Source organism: Pongo abelii, chromosome 12, assembly GCF_028885655.2.
Source record: "Pongo abelii isolate AG06213 chromosome 12, NHGRI_mPonAbe1-v2.0_pri, whole genome shotgun sequence".
NCBI classification, from domain to species: Eukaryota; Metazoa; Chordata; class Mammalia; order Primates; family Hominidae; genus Pongo; species Pongo abelii.
Window position 1 is genome coordinate 101,545,335 of NC_071997.2, and position 20,491 is coordinate 101,565,825.

The following is a 20,491-nucleotide window of genomic DNA, read 5'->3' on the forward strand; positions in this document are numbered from 1 at the left end:
GCTCCCTATCACCTCCACCATACAGCCCAGAGATGGGGAGCCAGGAGATCAAGTCTTCCAAGACCCCCTTCCCAGGGGACACTGTGATGTCCCAGAATTCACAGGCCACCAATTACAGGAACTGCTAACACAGTTTCCCAAGTCCTTCCTGACTCAGCTGCTTCATTTCCCCTCTTCTTCCCAGGTCTCACCTCCTAAGCAAAGCAAGAGGTGGTGAGGAGGGAGGGCAGGGCTTTCCTCTCAGGATGTTCAGCCTCCCCACTCCCTCCCACCTGCTACAGGATGAGGACTCCAGGCTGTGTCTTCCCTGGAGGGCTGACTGGGGTTAACCTGGCCCTTGAGCAGGCTGCTGACATGGAGGGCCTCTCTCACTGTCTTCCCTTTCCACTCCCAGCCATGGCAGCTCACACACAACCATAGTGTAGCCTCAAAGAGCCGAGCCTGGCCCTGCACCACACACCTGCCCTCATCAGAAGAGAGCTGCTTTCTGCAGAGAGGACACCAAGGCAGCTCACAGGAGCACTGGACAGAAGCCCAGGTCTGGCACTAGTGGCCTGCACCTGGGCCAAGGGCCTGCACCACTTGGGCCTCGTCAATACACAACTGCAGGAGCACTGGCCTGTCACACCATGAGGCTGTGACCTCTCCTCTGAGGGGTCTGGGGTGAGCAGTGCTGGCCTGGGCAGGCTATGCTCTTGCAGAAAGAGCAAAGGTTTCTGGGCCCCACTATGGTGGCACAGACACGGGCAGGGCAGATCTGTGTCCCAGCCAGAGCCACAGAGCACAGAGAGTGAAGGCACCTGCAGAGAGTCACCTACCTAGGTCCCTTCAGGCAAGAGTTCTAGCTGCTTCCCAGAGATCCCCAGCAGTTCAAAGCCCTCCCTTACCCTAATAGGCTGACTTCTGAGTGCTGATGTGGCTCCAGCCCCAGCAACTAGCTCCAGTATTGGGGTGGGCGTGGCATCATCTGATTTTCTTGCCAGAGCTACAACATACGGCACAGAGAGGATAGGGGGCTATGCAGGACACTCAGCAAACTGTGGCAGGACAGGCTGGGGGTGGAGGCCCAGAGCAGTTGTTTTTAGCTTTTGACAGCATCTGCCTAGCATTTTAGAGTTAGAAAAAAGAAAACAGGCCGGGTACGGTGGTTCCCGCCTGTAATCCCAACACTTTGGGAGGCCAAGGTAGGTGGATTATGAGGTCAGGAGATCGAGACCATTCTGGGCAACATGGTAAAACCCCGTCTCTACTAAAAATACAAAAAAGTAGCTGGGTGTGGTGGTGCACGCCTGTAATCTCAGCTACTCGGGAGGCTGAGGCAGGAGAATCGCTTGAACCTGGGGGGCAGAGGTTGCAGTGAGCTGAGATCGTGCCACTGCACTCCAGCCTGGCAACAGAGTGAGACTCTGTCTCAAAAAAAAAAAAAAGAAAACAATGATGATGATGATGATAATCTATAATCCCTCATGGTTACTAGGTACTTTCTATGTGCCAACCAGAAAAGGCTTTTTATCTTAAGCATTTCTTTTCATCTTCAAACAACTCTGTAAGATGGATAGTACTATTCCCACCCCACCCGCCCCCACCGCCCCCCACACCATTTTTCAGATAAAGTAACTGAAATAAAGAAACCTGCTGAGGGTCACTGTGCTAGCAAGTGGCAGAGGCAGGCTTAGAATCCTGCCAGCCTGACTCCAGAGTTCTGTCTTCTAACCACCATACCAGGCAACCTCCTTTAATGAGCAATTATCCCGTATTTATCTGGAGTGAACAGTTTTTGAAGTGCTTTCACTACCTGGTTCCCTCCTCTTATGACTCAGAGCACTGATACCATTGAGCTGAATTTCTCTGTATGCATTTGGCTGCCCTGCAGAGCTGCAAGCTCCTCAGGAACTTAAGAAGCAAGCCAGGGTCAGGGCCATGGAAGGTGCCCCTTGTAGCATGAATAAACCCAATGAGGTGAGACTGATATTGATGTCTTCATTTTACAGATGAGAAGACTGAGGCCAGCTGTCTCCTGAGCTACGGTGGACCTGAATTCCTCTCCCGACCCCTGCCAACCCCGGCCTAGGACTGCCCCAGGTAAAATGATCCCACACAGCACAGGAGAAGTGCCGGCTCGCCAAGGGACAGCATGGCCCTGGGTGCTTCTCTTCTGGTATGTAAGAGACTGAACATGCCAGAACCATGGAGCCCACAGCCAACACCCCTCAGGCAGGTTGCTTACCCCGGCTGATCCTCTGCTTCTCCCCAGAGAGGATCCCTGGTGTGTCGATGACGCTGATGCTCTCCAGCACAGGGTTAGGTAGCTGGGCACACACGAACCTGCATGGGCAGAGGTAACCTGGGTGAGTACTTGCCCACCTTTCTTGACCCAGCCGCATGACTCCAACCACCTGTCTTGTATCGCTCAGGTGAGCTGCAGGTGCATCCTGAAGGGTTTAGTTCACCATGGGCTTGCCCAGTTCAGGGCGTGGCTGACAGCTGACCCAGGGCTGAACCCCAGTCCTCTTGCCTCTCCCCACATCCAGTGTTAAGAGCGCCCTGAACCCAGGTGTGTTTGGTAAAATGCTGTGTGACCAGCAAGCAGGGCTACTCCATGGCGACATCCCGTCTTCATGTGTGATCAAAGCCTGGGTTTAATTCTTATGGCCCCAAGTCCTTAGTTTGTCCTTGGTCAGCTACCTCCTTGCCTTGAGTAACTCCACTTAGCTTGGCCCTCTCTAGGAACCTTAGCTTCTTTAGATAGCCAATGAGAAGACCCCCTGGCTCCTCTTCATATGAGCCCCTAGGGACTAGTGGGGCAGGAGGGACTTCAAGGGTCTGTCCCAAACCATCACTGCAGAGTCAGGGTCTGGGGATCCTCCTTCTGATTTGATCCTCGTGGGCAAAGTGGCTGTGCTTCTCTGTTTATGTCCTCATTTGTAAATGGGGTATCATTCAACAGTAACTGAAGCCCTACTCTGTGCAAGATAACAGGCTGGGTGCTATGGCCAGAGGATCACAAGCCTGGCTGGCTTAAAATGCAGACTCCCAGGAGCCAGGCCAGAATCCCAGCCCCAGCCCCAGAAGTGGGTCTCACTCAGGATCTATGCTTTGAGGAAGCTCCCTGGATGATCGTGAGGCAGCCATGGTTCACGCTTGCCAACTCCTGCTGTCGGGGACACTAAGATGTCCAAACCTCGATCCCTGTCTCCAAGGAGCACAGCCTGGTGCAGGACAGGAGGCCTGTACATAGACAACCAGAAAACACAGTGCAATGGGACCAGCACCCTGAGAGAAGTCAGATGAAGTGTTTGGAAGATTCAAGGCAGAGAGATGGCTTCCTGGAGGCAGAGCGAGGGCTTCCTGGAGGAGGAGGCACTGGAGCTGGCCTCGAAGAATGGGAACCACCCAAGAACATTTATTTGGGCATCTAAAGGCCAAACATCTCTATTAGGATAGCAGTCAAGTGTTATTCAAGAGAAGCGAGGGAAGGGGAGCAGACAAGGGGTGTGAAATAGGACCACTCAGCAGCATAGACAGGAACCTGGAAATCTAAGGTGCAGCACCTTGTGCGGACTGCAGTGAAGCCGGTGGCACATGCGAGAGGGCTCCCATCATCCCCTGTTGTCGTTTCAATGGACATGACTGGCAGACCCCCAGCCAACCTAAACATCCACTACTTCAGCTGCTGCGTGCTCCTGGAGAAAATCTCAGAACCTCACGATTTCATAGGTGCCTGCAGTAAGCCACATTCTTTCATCATTCTTCTCTGGTGATGCATATTTTCTCCTCTTTCTCTCTTCAGTATCTTCCGCTGGGAATGTCCTCTTTTTTTTACACGGTTGGTGCCACTTCACTCATCATTTAATGTCAGGGTCAAATGCCAACTTTCCCACAAAGGCCTCGTCAGCCCTGCTCTTCCTCTTGACTGGGTTATCACTGGCTCTCTCCAAGCCTGTGTCCACTGGACCGGATCAGCCTTATATTCCCCCACAGAACAGAGCCCAAGGCCGCTAGGGGCCTGGTATCTGTTGGAATAAAACATGAATTCTATCCCTTAGCAAGGCACCTGGGAGGGAGGCAGGAGACACAGCCCCTCCCGTGGCTACATTTCTTTCCTTGTCAATGTCTGCTCTCCAGGCCAGACACCAGGTCACTCTGGAAATGCAGGATCTTGCCTGAGTCACCTTCATTTTATTCATTGAAATCACAGATTTAGAGAGAGATTCCTGACCCCTTAATAGTATTACCTTTTATGTGCATGTTATTTGTTTCACAACACCTTCCTATATATTTTCTGTATAATTTTTTTTTGTAAAATATATGCACATGGTAAAAAACAAACAAACAAAAACAAAAAATAAAACAAAACAAAAAACCAAAATATGGTCCAGCAAGGCATAAAATGAAATAGGAAGGTGTTCCTCTTCTCCATCTTTCTGCCCTGCTCAATTCCTCTCCCTAAATGGAACCACTGTAGGCCGGTTACAGGCTCACACCTGTAAACCCAGCACTTTGGGAGGCCGAGGTGGGCGGATCACTTGAGGCCAGGAGTTCGTGACCAGCCTGGCCAACATGGTGAAACCCTGTCTCTACTAAAAATACAAAAATTAGCCAGGCGTGGTGGCACATGCCTGTAACCCCAGCTATTCAGGAGGCCAAGGCGGGAAAATTGCTTGAACCCAGGAGGTGGAGACTATAGTGAGCTGAGATGATGCCACTGCACTTCAGCCTGGGCGACAGCAAGACCTCATCTCAAAAAAAAAAAAAAAAAAAAGGAACCACTGTAAAGAATTATATATTTTTTCCTTTCTCTCTCAGATTTTCTTCACACAACACACAACATTTGTAGGAATGGATTATTTACATTTTATCACTTTCTAGATGAAGATAATAATATTCAAAGAGGTGTCTTTACTCAAAGTAAACCACCCCCACCCAACCTCACCCACACCTCCTGGTTTCAATAAATTTAACAATGGAGTTAATGAGACTTGCTGGGTTTGATTAATGACATAAGGGCACTCAGCTCTCAGGAATGCACCCAGCATATGATGGCAATCACTTAAATTCTGTTATCATAATAGGCTATACGCTATTACATATAATACAATACACCATATCATTATAAGCACAATTATCCCAAAATGGCATTAACCACTAAACCTGTACTCCTCTCTTGTGATGAGCCCAGTTTCCTCTTGTCTTCCCCGGGCTTTTCCCTCCTCTCCCCTGGGGTCCAGCTCCTCCTCTCTGCCTTCAGATAGGACGATGCTCCTCAGCTGACTCACCAACACTGCAAACTCAATGTGTCCAAAATCAAATTCATCGCTTACCCCCTTGCTCAGATATCCCTGCTTCTGTTCAGGGACTCATTCTCCTGAATCATGCTCATCTCAACCCCTCCATTTATGCATTTTAGCATTTTGGGCATCCAGGACCTCCTCACTCAGTTCCAGGTATGAGAGACACCCCTGGACTCCAGGACGCCTGCCCGACTGCACCTTACCACCACGACCTCCTCATTCTTCCTAAATGGACCTCAGCTTCATTCCTGACATAAACCAAGCCCCATGCCTGGGCCTCTCTCTGCCAGGCCAAGTTCCTGAGATTTCTCAGCATGACCCTTCCTCTGCTCCCTACTCTGGGTGCACACCTTGGCCACTCACAATTCCACATTTCATTCATGTGGTCATCTCCCCGTCCCTGTCTCAGACTGTTATTGACTCCCTGCCACTACAAGAAAGGTCAGAGACAAGTTCATAGGTTTATAAAAAATATTATTTGGGGCCGGGCATGGTGGCTCACGCCTGTAATCCCAGCCCTTTGGGATGCCGAAGCGGGTGGATCACCTGAGGTTGGGAGTTCGAGACCAGCCTGACCAACATGGAGAAACCCTGTCTCTACCAAAAAAAAAAAAAAAAACACAAAATTAGTCGGGCGTGGTGGCGCATGCCTGTAATCCCAGCTACTTGGGAGGCTGAGGCAGGAGAATTGCTTGAACCAGGGAGGCAGAGGTTGCGATGAGCCAAGATCGCGCCACTGCACTCCAGCTTAGGCAACAAGAGTGAAACTCCGTCTCACCAAAAAAAAAAAACAAAAAAACAAAAACCTATATATATATATATTTGGGATAAGAGACATCGAGAATCCTTTGGGCAATGAGCCTCAACTTCTACAACTGAAAAATGGCCACAGCAGATGCCTATTCCATTCACTAAACAATTAAGTAATCAAATGAAACAAGACATGATAACACTATCACTAACTAACCTGTTGGTTACTATGTGCCAGGCACGAAGTGTTTTCTGTTCACTGTCGCACTTATTTCTCCTTTAACTCCTACTATCCTATTTTACAAATGGGAAAAATTAGAAACAAATAAGTTTTATAACTTGTTCAAGTTACAAAATACTTGTTCAAGTATTAGGCAGGATTTGAACCCAGGTCTATCTGAAGGCAAAGCCCGTATTCATTACGTCTACTCTAAACACCTCCAATTAGAAAAAGTAGTTTTAAAATTATTTTCAAAGTATTTACCATGCACATGTGAAACTGGATTTATAAGTGTAGTAAGTGTGAGCAGGGGATCAGCCTACATTCTGGTTAAACAGAATAATTAATGTGAAGGCCCAGATTAGTTTGCCAAGCATTCCTAGAGCTTTCTCCATTCACATCATCATGACGATCTTGGTATCTGCAAGGCTGAACTTGTCCCAGGGGAAGAGAGGTGACCTGTGCAAGGTCATTTAATTTAGTAGAAGAGTTAGTGCTCAAACCCAAGGCTTCCCTCTTAAGTCCAGGGTTCTTCCCACCAGGTAGAAACAATATCCGTGAACAGAAAAGAACCTTCGTCTGCCTCCTTCCAGTTAGATGCAAATCCTAGCCACTGCATGTTTAGGCAAATGCTGGGAACTATATGGAGCATCCTCCTCCGCTTTTACTAGGGGTAGGTACAGGGTAGGGGAATGTGACCTAAGTCATTGTTGTATCCTTCCCTGCTCCCTGATAAGGAGGAATCAATGCAGCATTTGCAGCTGCTGCATCTCACAACTGACTCAGTTACACTCTCAGCAAGCAAGGGACAATCTAGGTATGGAAAGATTGACAGGAGACTCTAGGCACCAAGCCTCCCAAGACCCTGCCTACTGTTCTTTCACTCCCCATACTCCAAGAAGAAAAGAGAGCACCTGAAAGTGTTGTGTTCCCTCCACACTCACCTGTTCAAGAAGGCGTTGCCAAAGGCGTTGAGTTTCCTGAAGGGTTTCTTGGGATCCACCACCAGGGCGTTCCCAGGGATGATCCCCTCCATGTCCCCCTGCATCACCGCAATGAAGGAGTCTGTGGTGGGCTCGGGCCCAATCCTCATGCCTGGGAAATCCTGTTCCAGCAGGTACCTAGCAGGAAGGAACACAGTCCTAATGCAGGCGTTCTGCACAAAGATCAACACCGCATATCTACTACAAGGCAGACAACATGCGAGTCAGAGGGGAGGGCAGGGCCACAGCAGCAAGATCTCATGGCCGGGAGAAATGCCTGCTGGATAACAAGTCCAAAGAACTTTGTAGAGGAGGTGGAATTTCAGCTGAACTTAAAATATTCTGTTTTTTGGTCCTTATCTTTTTCCCTTTCTCAATCGGTTGGGGGCTGGTGGGTGGGGGTAGAAGGAGCAAGGTTTGGGCTCAGAAACAAAGCATGGATTGAAATGATTCTTACACAGAGTATTACAGACTCCATAACTGAAGGTGACCTGCTGAAGTACCCACACAAAGGCATGGTTAGAACTAAACCTTCCATAGACTCTGCTGGCTTTTCATAAGTCTTTATTTAACCGGTTAGTTCTTTAATATAAAAATAGCTCATATATGATACAAAATACAAACAATATAAAAGGTACATTATGAAAAATGAATCTCTGGCCGTGCGCAGTGGCTCACGCCTATAATCCCAGCACTTTAGGAGGCCGAGGTGGGCGGATCACAAGGTCAGGAGTTCAAGACCAGCCTGGCCAACATGGTGAAACCCCATCTCTACTAAAAATACAAAAATTAGCTGGGCGTGGTGGCAGGTGCCTGTAATCCCAGCTACTAGGGAGGCTGAGGCAGGAGAATCATTTGAACCCGGGAGGCAGAGATCGCAGTGAGCCAAGATCATACCATTGTACTATAGCCTGGGCAACAAGAGCAAAACTCTGTCTCAAAAAAAAAAAAAGAAAGAAAGAAAAATGAATCTCCATCCTATCCTACACCTCTAGTATCTGTATTTTGTATCCTGTATCCTACACCTCTAGTATCTGTATTTTGTATCCTGTATCCTTCCAGAAATGTCCCATGCACACAAGTACTATGTTATTAAGTGTTCACACAGATCTACACATTTATGATCTTATTTATTTATCTTGTTGAGATGGAGTGTCATTCTGTCGCCCAGGCTGGAGTGTAGTGGCGTGTTCTTAGCTCACTACAACCTCCACCTCCCGGGTTCAAGTGAGTCTCCTGCCTCAGCCTCCAGAGTAGCTAGAATTACAGGTGCCTGCCACCATGCCCGGCTAATTTTTTTGTATTTTTTGTAGAGACGGGGCTTCCCCATGTTGGCCAATCTGGTCTTGAGCTCCTGACCTCAGGTGATCTGCCTGCCTTGGCCTCTCAAAGTGCTGGGATTACAGGTGTGAGCCACTGTGCCTGACCTGATTTTATTTATTTATTTATTTATTTATTTATTTATTTTTTGAGATGGAGTTTCACTCTTGTTGCCCAGGCTAGAGTGCAATGGCGTGATCTCAGCTCACTGCAACCTCCGCCTCCCAGGTTCAAGTGATTCTTCTGCCTCAGCCTCCCAAGTAGCTGGGATTACAGGTGGCTGCCACCACATCCGGCTAATTTTTTGTATTTTTAGTAGATACGGGGTTTCACCAGTTGGCCAGGCTAGTCTCTAACTCCTGACCTCAGGTGATCCACCTGCCTCGGCCTATCCCAAAATGCTGGGATTACAGGCATGAGCCACCACGCCCAGCCACCTGATCTTATTTTTAAGCATAGAAGCAACCTGCACACCTTTCATTGTATCTTTCTTGTCATTATCCATTTAATTCCAACTTTCAAAGAAGAGACTACATTCAAAATGCCTTGTATAGTACCCGGCAAAACAGATGTGTTCAACAAATGAGTCCTACCTTGTGCCCTTGGGTATTAGGCAATTTCATTACAAATGTAATAGTATATGGTGGGATTCCCAGATAGAGATTTTAACTGTGCTATGTTTTTAAATATGTGTTCAGTTTTTTACCTGCACTACCTAAATAGGTGTCAAAAAGTTACCTTTTATCTGTCAATGCCTTCCTTCTGTACCCAACACCCACACACACACACCTCCCCACAACGTGTGCATGCTTTGTAACCATGAAGGATGTCGTAATGTGCACAGGCAGGAATGTACAGATCTTGTGATGATTACATGGATATTATCAATGCACGTGTTTCTTTTTATGCTTAATATGTTTAGGACATAGCAGGACAGATCTATTCTATTCCTCCTAATGACAACGTAGAATTCCATTATATGGGTTATTACTGGCTAATTTAATGGCCACATTGCTGGCCATCTACAATTTTACGAATAACTTTGAACTATTTCAGTTCTTCCTAGATGGAAGACAAATGGCAGTAGGGGAGTTTACATATTATCCCAACCAGAGAGGCGAAGAAGAGGAAGGGAGTTGGTTTATTTTTATGGAATGTTTTTAAAAATGTTTTCTTTCTGTCCTTTAGTGTGGGCCAGAGGTCCAAGATCTGGTCCTGTTCACTCACTGTGCAGCCTCAGGCAGGCCCCCTCCCCTCTCTGGGCCCATCCTCTGTTCCCTTAAGAGGTTAGACAATGTGATAGCTCAGGTGCCTCCTGTTCTAAAAGTCTGTTCCCTGATCTGCTGCCTGAGGGATGCATTTCTGGGTGGTGCCCATCTGTGTCATTCACACCCACGTGGCTCTGCCCCTCGTTGGTGGCCAGTCCTGAAGGGACAGGGGGATGGTGAGCGGACTGTTCCTCTGACCTTCTGGCTATGGCCTGGGAAGGCAGGTGACTCTCTGCTCTTCTCTGGGCCTGGGCGGTGAGAGCCCAAAGTCCCCTGCCCCCCTCCATGGTCCTCTTTAGAAGCCAAGAGCAGAGGCACACGGTGAGACAGGGAGTGCGAATGCCTTTAAGAACCAGAATCTACAAAGAACTCAAACAAACTTACAAGAAAAAACAAACAACTCCATCAAAAAGTGGGCGAAGGATATGAACAGACACTTCTCAAAAGAAGACATTTATGCAGCCAACAGACACATGAAAAAATGCTCATCATCACTGGCCATCAGAGAAATGCAAATCAAAACCACAATGAGATACCATCTCACACCAGTTAGAATGGTGATCATTAAAAAGTCAGGAAACAACAGGTGCTGGAGAGGATGTGGATAAATAGGAACACTTTTACACTGTTGGTGGGACTGTAAACTAGTTCAACCATTGTGGAAGACAGTGTGGCTATTCCTCAAGGATCTAGAACTAGAAATACCTTTGACCCAGCCATCCCATTACTGGGTATATACCCAAAGGATTATAAATCATGCTGCTATAAAGACACATGCACACGTATGTTTATTGCAGCACTATTCCCAATAGCAAAGACTTGGAACCAACCCAAATGTCCATCAATGATAGACTGGATTCAGAAAATGTGGCATATATACACCATGGAATACTATGCAGCCATAAAAAAGGATGAGTTCACGTCCTTTGTAGGGACATGGATGGATGAAGCTGGAAACCATCATTCTCAGTGAACTATCGCAAGGACAAAAAACCAAACACCTCATGTTCTCACTCATAGGTGGGAAATGAACAATGAGAACACTTGGACACAGGAAGGGGAACATCACACACCGGGGCCTGATGTGGGGTGGAGGGAGGTGGGAGGGATAGCATTAGGAGATATACCTATGTAAATGACGAGTTAATGGGTGCAGCACACCAACATGGCACATGTATACATATGTAACAAACCTGCACGTTGAGCACATGTACCCTAGAACTTAAAGTATAAAAAAAAAAAAAAAAAAGAACCAGCCAGCCCTCCAGGAGCTCAGAACAACTTTGAGGCAAGCAGCATGAGGCTGGGCTGAAGAAAGGAGCTCAGAACTACCTTGGGTTGGGACCAGCCAGAGGAGAGCCCTGGGGCATCCTCCAAGGCCTTGACGGACAGGAGCTAAGAGATGTTGCCCAACAAATGCAGGCCTTTGGGGTGGGCTCTCCCCAAGTGCTGAGAATCCCCCTCTTGCTTTAAGCCTTGGGGGCCTGTAGTCATGTGCAGAGGGAAGAGCCAGGAGGCCCTCAGGAAAAGAGATGTTAAAACAGAGACTGTTAAGTTGAGAAATAAACTTGGAGATCTGGCTGGCTGGTCAGTGGTCCTCAGCCTGCTGCACATCCCAGCCCACTGTAAGGCTTTAGCTCTTGGTGTCTGGGCCCCACTCCCCAGAGGTCCTCACTGCTCTATCAGGAAAAGGGCCCTGGACACTGCTACTTCTCCAAGCTACCCAGCTCATTCTAGGTCCAGCCAGTGTTGGTAACCTGCTCTGGACCCAGCCTTTCATTTGACTGAAATAACTGCTGACATTCCATAGCCTTTCCACGTGTCACACATTATGCTAAATATTTTCACAACAGTATCTCCTTTGGTTCTCACAGCAGCCCTATAGATAGGCAGGCATCGAGGAAACTGAGGATTAGAAGTGTTACATGGCTTCTCAAAGTTAAACAGCTAGTAACAGAGCTGGAATCCACACCCACATCAGTCTGACCAAATCCTTCATTCTGTAACTGTCTTCTACCCTGAGGAAATCACTGCCCAGCAAGCTGATAAGGCCCCACAGGCTGACAGAGCAGAGCTAGTACCAGACGCCACATCTCCAGGGCCCATGCCCTAGCTGTCTGCCCATCCTGTGACTCCCTAAGGTGGGCCAGCGCAGGTGGACTGCAGCAGCAGGCCTGGTCTGCACAGAGGGGGGGTGGCCAGGGAGGCTCGCCAGGGCTTCCTCCCACTCATCAACATCCCATTTGTGCCTTTGAGCAGCGTTCTGAGCTGTGAACTTACTCTGCGTTTCCATGGTAGTTAAAGTCAGGTTGCTATAGGCTCTGTCCCCAAGGGGGAGCCTCGGCAGCCAGCCCTGGAGGAAGCTGCTGATCTGCTGAGAGTTGGAGCCCTCCTGTCCAAAGGCCACTCGCCACACAGGGCACAGATGGGTTTCAGGTTGTCTTGGGAAGCCCCTCATCCCTCCAGATCCCAGTTCAATAATCAGAGTGCAAGGGCAGGATTTCCTCTGGCCAGAGGATCACTTTGAAAGCTGGCACCGAGGTTGTGATGAGAGTGAATCCTAACAGCTATACCCTTGGCTAGCACTTCCTGCCTTCTCAGAATATCTTCTCCTTCAGGGCCTCCTGGGAGAAGCTGGGAATCTCAGTGGCCTGGGGCCAGCCAACCTGCTTTCTCTAACCTTGAGGGCTATGCTCTTCAAGGGGTACTTAACTCAGAGAACCTCAGTACCTCCCTTCATAACATGGTGGGTAATCGTTCAGACTGAGTACCTGCGATGTGCCGGATGTTGTTCTAAACTTTCCATGGATTATCTCATTTCACCTTCCCACATACTATGATGTCAGCACTATGCTCTTCCTCATCAAATGGACCTAATAAGAAAACCTATCTCACAGGGTGTTCTGGGGATTACATTCATTGCAGAAGTTAAGCATTTAACCAGTACCTTAAATTACCTAGATTATCATTCCATTTGAAGGAGGAGGAGATAAACGTTAAACGATGTGCCCCAGGTGATGCACTCAGTAAATAGTAACAGGGCCAGGATTTGAACCTGGCACTTGGATTTGAGTTCATGCTCCTAACCACTATACTCACTCTCCTTTCCTGCCTTGACTAGGAAATGCAGCCATCTTTAGGGACAGGCCAAAAGGGTTGAGCTCCCTTTTAGAACAATGAATGGGACAAGAAGGCCATAAAGAAACATGGTTTGGCAGGAGGCAGGCAGGGCCAGGCCTTGGAGGAGAGGTGAGGCTTTGAGGCCCCCAAACGCAGGAGTGTACTCATCTCTGTAAATATCAGCTGTGGGGTTCTCTGCTTGGCCTCAGTGACTGGGGTGTGGCATCCCAAAGCTGCTGCTATCATACGATCAGAGCAGGTCCCTGGCTCCATGGGCTCTAAAAGGACACTTTTGGATTTAAAAACAGTTGGGCAAGATTACCCTTCATGAGAAAGATTCCACTCTGATTGGAAAACCCCATCTATCTTTGCCTGCCCGGGCACCTGACCTAGTGAGTGTGTGGATGAGAAGCCCTAAGCAGGGCTCTGCAAGGGAGCAGCAACAGTGGATTGTGGGAAGTAGGGATCATCAAAGGCTCCAGGGACAGCTGAAATAGAGAGGGCTGAAAAGAGCCATTCTGAGGCAGCCTCAAAAATGCCCAGAATGAACAGGGCCAAACAGCAGCGATGAAGGATCATTCTCACACAGGCATCTCAAATTCTACCCCTGAGAGGGACGTGGTGTTCTCAGCAGATGAGTGAAGGCTTCCCAGCCTAGCAGGGTGGCTTCTGGGGAAGTTACAGGACTGCAGCCCGAGGTGGTCAGGCAAGGGCCTAGGGTTTGTCCTGCTAAACCCACATGACCCAAAACTTGCTGACCACACATGGGTCTGGGAAAACACTGAGTCTAATGAGGCCACCAGCAAGTCCAGGCAGCACAGTCGGGTGGGGTAAATTCTCAGGGGCATTTGGGTATGGCTTACAGCAGCGGGTGCCCCTGTAACAAAGCCACCACTGTGTCCAGAAAGGAAAAATCTATTGAGGAATCTCATGCACTGATTCTTTATGGGAAGCGATACAGATTGCCTCTGTTGCCAGGAGAAAACATTCCCACAGCAGTGTGAAAAAAGAAAAGTTAATTCAGGCCAGGGTGGGAACAGTGGAGACGGGGATGCAGGAGAATGAGGGGAGACAGGACAGACTGAGTCCAGGATGATAATACTCGCCCTGTCGGCCTCATGGGGTTTGAGGGAGACTAACACATCCCACAGACACAAGCGAGGAAGTGGATGGGAGACTCTCCACGGCCAAGTTGAGGCATGAGTCAGCTCCGTGTTCCCTGAAGCAGCTATAATTGGCCCTGTCGAAAGCACCCTCAGCCATGTGATGAAGGGATTCCAGCACGAAGGAGAATCTGGTGGCCAGACAGTCCAGCCTCCTTGCGACAGGCCAGCCTGCCCAGGGCACTACCTGGCACCATCCCCAGAGCTCAGCAACGTGCCCCTTCTCCAGCCCTCCCCTTCGTGCTGGAGAAGGGCCTTCCTGCACCTTCCTGAGAGCCTGCCTCTAAGTCTCATGTTAGAGAGTCAGCTCAAGAGAGGAGAGGAAATGATAAAGCCCCATGCGCGGTGCCTGGAGCACAGCTGGTGCTAAACTGGTTCTGCCTCCCCCACCTCCGAATCCGGTCAGTAATGCTGTGAGGCGGTTATTACTATTCGCATCTTATGGATAAGGAAACTGCGGGTCAGAAAGGGGAGGTGGCCTGACCTCTGTCAGACCTTCCTAACCAGGTCTCTGTGCAGGAAGTGGTGGAGCTGGATTCTGCTGACTTGGACTGTGTTCCACGGCCTTCGTCCCACTGTCAATGGGAATGGGAGGGAGACCTTTCCCCAAAGGTCTTTCTCCTCCCAGTAAATGTTTTTCCTGATGACTGCCAGGCACCTGACTTTCAAGGCAGCCCCTAATCCAGGCCAAGGCACGCAGACACAGTTCCTCTGGCCTAAGGCCTTCTGCTTCCTTGTGTAACACTTAGGCCTTGTAAGAAGCAGGTGGATTTTCACCCAGGCCCCTTTAGAGACCCAGCAGATCAGAACCCTGACAGACAAAGGACATCCCCTGGCCTTGGTGGGTGGACAGGGCTGAAGGTGGTGCAAGGGCTGTGCCTGCCAGGATGGACTTTGCAGTGAGTGGGTCTACTGGGGTGGTGGCCCTCTCACTCTATCCCTTTGGCTTTCTGGAGAACCATCTTTCCTGGCTCAGTGGCGCTGTAATGCCTGGGGTGGGGATGTCAGGGTGGTGATGAGAGCTGGTACAGCCACAGAAAATGCCAAGGCACCTTTGGGGTGGGAGGTTGTGGAGTCTCCTGAAGTGGGAGAAGCTGAAAGGGCCAGCTCAGTAGCCCTCATGATGGACTCCCATCCCAGCAGCCCCACCAAGTGCTCATGCCTCAGAGTCCAAGTCACACGATAGAAGGTCCGTGCAACCCTCCAGACCAGCCCAGCCTCCCTAAGGAGCCCGGGGTAGCTTAGCTCTGCAGCCCCAGGCCCCACAGCCAACCCACTAGAGCCTCTCTCTCAGCTCTGCCAAGGCTTAGGGAGGCCTCCCTCGTGGCCCATGGAAGTACTCAGGCCTTCCTCAGCCCCTGAAGCAGCCAGCTACTCACCTCCACTACCTGCAGAATAAGGGGCCACAGAAGTAGGCAGCAAGAAGGAGTGACCAGGGGCCAGATGGTCTAAGGAAGGAGGGATTCAAGGCTGCATGCCGGGCAGAGAAATAGCAAAGGGAGAAGAATAGCAGAGGCAGGAGGAAAGGCTGCCAGGGCCAGAGGGACACAGAGCTACTGTACTCCAAAGAGGCAGCCTGTGTTGGAGAGGGCAGCTGCCAAGCCAATTTACTGTTTATTTTATTACTCTGTGTTGCCGGGCCTTAGGCCAGGGAAGTTATTTCAGGCAGACATCACAGCACATTAATTAGTTATTAGAAGAATGTCCTTTTCTGTGTGTTCTTCCTCAGACAAGAAATAGACCCCATGGCAAGCACATATTACTGAAAGCGGATGGACCCTCAGGGGCAAAACGCCAAGAACTGGGGGAATGAAGAGGCAAGTCTTTGTTTCCGAGGAAAAGGCCCCTCACAGGTTCAGGCCTGGGATGGAGACAAGAATCAAGGCGAGAAGCAGGGATGGGAGAAGGGAGAGGAGGAGGCCTTCTGAGACCTAGGCATGGACGCACTTATCCACTCCAGAGCAGCCTTACTTGTGTTGGGGAAGGGATGCAGTGTCAACTCACCCTCTCGGAAAACAACTGCAAAATATGACTCTTAATACAAAAATTTTAAAGTTAAAAAATATTTTAAACAAAACTCTGCCCAACCTTTGGCCTAGCAATTCCACTTCTGGGAATCTCAAAAAAAAAAAAAACAAAAAAAAAAACCACACACACAATATAGGAAAAAATATTATACACAGAGATATTCAGAATTATTCTACAATAACGAAAAATTAGAAATAGCCTAAAACATCCAAGATAAGTAGATTAAGTAAATGAAGAATCGTATATACACACAATGAAATAGTATGCAGCTGTTAAAAACAATGCTATTCATTAGTTATTATTCATTAGTTAAATGAATAATTGTATATACAAATAGTGAAATAGTATGCAGTTGTTAAAAATAATGCTGACAAATAATGCTGATAAGATAGGAAATGTTCATGCTATAAGTAAGAAAAACTGGCCAGAAGCAGTGGCTCACGTCTGTAATCCCCAGCACTTTGGGAAGCTGAGGTGGGTGGATCCCCTGAGGTCAGGAGTTCAAGACCAGTCTGCCTAACATGGCGAAACCCCATCTCTACTTAAAATACAAAAATTAGCCAGGCGTGGTTGTGGGTGCCTGTAACCCCCGCTACTTGGGAGGCTGAGGCAGGAGAATTACTTGAACACAGGAGGTGGAGGTTGCAGTGAGCAGAGATTGTGCCATTGTACTCCAGCCTGGGTGACACAGTGAGACTCCATCTCAAAAACAAAAACAAAAGTAAACAACCCAGCATACAAAATTATATGTACAGCATGATCTCAACTGTGCTATAAAATAGCTACAAATACTGGAAATATACTTTATATATAAATTATATGCTTTATATATAAATATGTTTTATATGTAAATTAAAATAGCTTCTCCTAAGTCATGGGATTACGGGTGACTTTTTTTCTTCTTTAAATTTATTCTTTTCTATATTTTCCAATTAAAAACAACTGTTTATTGGATTTCATGAGAAAGAAGAAAAGTACATGATTTGGTTCTGGAGGGTTCCCTGTGGTACGACCCCTCCTACAGCGCTGGCTGACACTCCCTCAAGGGGAGACAGCTTTTGACGCATGAGCTAAATTCAGTTGCTGACATGAGTGGGGAGAGGGAACTATTGCACATGGAGGATAAGAAAGAAGAGGGATCTGCCTCTCCCGGTCTTGCTGTCTCCCTCAGATAGGGAATCATCTGTGGCAATTTGACTCTGCCACTTTCTTAGACCCAGTTAACAAAGCCAGGAGAGTGTCTCAGACAAAAGGCGCTTAAACCTGTCTGCTGCTTGGGGATCCTCACCTCTCCGCATCTTCCCTCCCATTCTGCAAAATGTCTGCTGGGAACCTCCTATAGCTGAGACCCTGGGCGAGGCCCCGGAGATGCTAAGGCATGGATGTTGTCTTGTCAATGATTGTACACCAGGAAGGAGAAGCTATAGATAATGTATGAAAGGTTATAAATACCATATGTGTAGAGAGCCAGGGAAGGCTGTGAGAGGGCAAGGGCCATGTGCAAATGGCCTGCACTTCCCTTGAGGCATGAATGGGCCAAGTGGAGGCCAGGACTCACGAAGGAAACTCTGCAGGCAACCCAGGCAGCTCTGAAGTGCCTTTGGCAGCAATGGGTGCTTAATAAAACAAGGAGCATGGCTTAGATCAGGGGTTCCCACCCTAAAATCCAAAGATGGCCCTTGGACCCCCAACATTATATGCAAATTTGGGATGTATGTACATTTTTCTAAAGATAGAAAGTTAAGAAGCAATGGATTAGATTAATCTCTAAGGCCTCTTGCAGTTCTATCAATATAAAACATACAAGAGCCAACAGGCCCATCACCTCCCAAACTCCTTCAGAAATCACTTGGCCTCTCAAAGCTGCTGAGCCCTAGGCTGTGCACTCCACAAGGACAAATTCAATGTGGTATTGTGTTTAGACATGACCCATTAGCATGGTGCTACTTCCAGAAGGCTGGCGTTACAAGGTCGATGTTAGAGAAAATTAGTACCTAGAAAATTAGTAACTAGACTGTTAACTTTTCTGCACTCCTCACCAAACAAAGCACAGCATTTCACATGCTGTGGATGCTCAGAGAGCCAAGGAATAGAAACAAGGGTACCCCTGCTTTCCAAACCCTCTGCAGGAGATGAGCACGCTTGACTCTGGGGGGCCACCAAACTCCATTCTCAAGCTGTGGGAGCCTGACTCTTAAGACAGAGGGCCACAGCATTCTCAACAATTTGGAATGGCTATAAAAGAGGCCAAGAAAAATGGCTGGCCTTGAAGTTGGGAGGATTGAGGACTGGAGTGAAGCCTGTTCTCTAAAGATAAGAAGGGCCTCTGGTGGACCACTCTGAATGCAGGGTGAACAAATTGACTTCTTGAGCCTCCCTCCAGCCCAAAGATTCTGTAATCGAAGGGAATGGATGACTCATTCTCAGAGTTACAGGCGTTTAGCCAAGCATCTCCTCACATACATCTAGGACTTACATCCCAGGTCTGCTGCCCACTCTTTAGATGGCTCTACACAATTCATTTAACTTCTCTGCGCCTCGGTTATCTCACCTGCAAAGTCAGCAACTGGATGAGACAATGCCGGTATCCCTTCCACCTCTAAGAGTCTTTAATATTATTATTGAGCCATTAAGATCAAATAAGAGAAAGGGAAAAAAAAAAAAAAAAAAGCATTCTGCTTCTGGACTCAGCTTCTGTTGAGTCTCCAAGATACATACACAGGAGCTCTGCTTTAGAGAAGGAAATGATAAAAGGAGGACAAGTAGCATCCCCAGGCCACCTCCATTCCCAGGCCTGCACCCATCAGAACTCAGCTGCAACTGTGAGGCCCCCATGTGAGTGCCAAGCCCCTTGAAAAACAAGGGAAGAGGTTTTGCCCGTGAATGATGTGTTGCTAAAAAGTGAAGACGTAAGACATCCCCACCAACATAAGGCGCTCCAGAGACCAGGAGCTCTTCCATTGTGCCTCCTGGGCCTCGGTTTCATCATCCATAAGATGGGGAGACCGGGAATGGCTTTACACTTGAATACTTCAGGTTGACCACTAGAGCCAAGGGCCAAGTAGAGTGGAGAGGTATTGGGTAGGATGGGAAGGGGGACCAGCAAAAATTGTGGGGTAAAATTTTGACGCCTGCACAAACAGATATCTTCAGAGCCCTCAACTGAAGGCTTCCCATTGGTCCCCTGTCAGGGGTGGAGCACCAGGAGTGACCGGAGGGACTAGGCGCTGGGCTCCGGGGTGGGCTGCCGGGACCCTGGGCCGGCTCACCTGATGAAGGTGGTCTTCCCAGTGGAGTACTGGCCCACCAGCAGAACCATGGGCTTGTTGTCGAAGTCGGCATCCTCCAGGGCGGGCGAGTGGAACTCGTGGAAGCGGTAATGCTCTTCCAAGGGCAGCAGCTTGCTCTTGTAGAGTTTCTTGAGCCCCTCACTCACCGTCTGGAAAACCTCGGGGTCCTTCCTCCGGCGGTCGTCCGTACCCAGCCAGCTGAACATCGCGGCCGCCGCTCGCCCCCGGCACGCAGCCCCAGGGGAAGACTCCTCCTCAGGGGAAGATGTCCCGTAGGACCGGTCTGCCGGGCTCCGACTCGCGCCGCCGCCTCACCCAAGCGCGGGGCTCAGCCGCACCATGGCCCGGGCACGCGGCTAGGAGGGCCGGGAGCGCACTCTTCCTGCTCCTGGGACCAAGCCCAGCCACTGCTGCATCCAGCAGCCCAGGCCGGAGGGAGGATAAATAATCTGGGCTGGAGGAGGAGGGGTGCAATCTTGGAAATTAAAGTCGAACCTGCAAGGAAACTGCCAGATGCCGGGGTCCGAAGCCGGGGTCCCCGATCGGCCCCCAGCCCTCGCCTGCTCTGCCCTGCGTGCAGCAAGGGATGCTTCGGCTCCGCTCCTGCCGGACCGAGGCGGCTCAGGAAAGACGGCGACGCTGCCCAACCCGCGGACAGCTCAGCATCCGCAGCAGCATCCTGCAGCCCCAGGCGCTGGTTTAAATGCCAGCTGGGCAGGAAGCCGGCGCGCGGAGGAAGTCCCCTAGTACTGGCAAGGCAGGGCCGGCCCCACGGTCCCGGCGAAGGGAAGCCGCGCAGGGCGCCGCCATGTTTGTGGGCAGGCGCTCAGCTCCAGACCTGCGGCCGCGCGAGGAGAGGGATGAGAGGGATGCTGACCCAGTCCAGTGGGAGAATGCCGGTGTCTCAGTCCCCGCCTCTTGGGCTTCGATTTGGGAACAGCGCCCTCTCAGGGACGGCTGCGAGGACAGAGTTGACCTATTCATCACCCTCCCTGCTTTGAATCGCCTCTCCTTCAGTTGCTGAGGTCAATTCCTTAGGAAAACAGGTACTCTAGTAT

The 20,491-nt window shown here is 49.3% G+C and overlaps 1 protein-coding gene across 1 annotated transcript in view; it reads right to left on the bottom strand.

The window, feature by feature from the left end:
• EHD3 (EH domain containing 3) overlaps positions 1-20,266 on the bottom strand; it is a 36,918-nt gene extending 16,652 nt beyond the window's left edge. The window contains 3 exon segments of the mRNA NM_001131576.1: positions 2,228-2,325; positions 7,206-7,382; positions 19,413-20,266. Of these exon segments, the coding sequence (NP_001125048.1) occupies positions 2,228-2,325; positions 7,206-7,382; positions 19,413-19,639 (502 nt within the window). The 5' untranslated portion in view covers positions 19,640-20,266.
• Between the last annotated feature and the right edge of the window lie 225 nt (positions 20,267-20,491).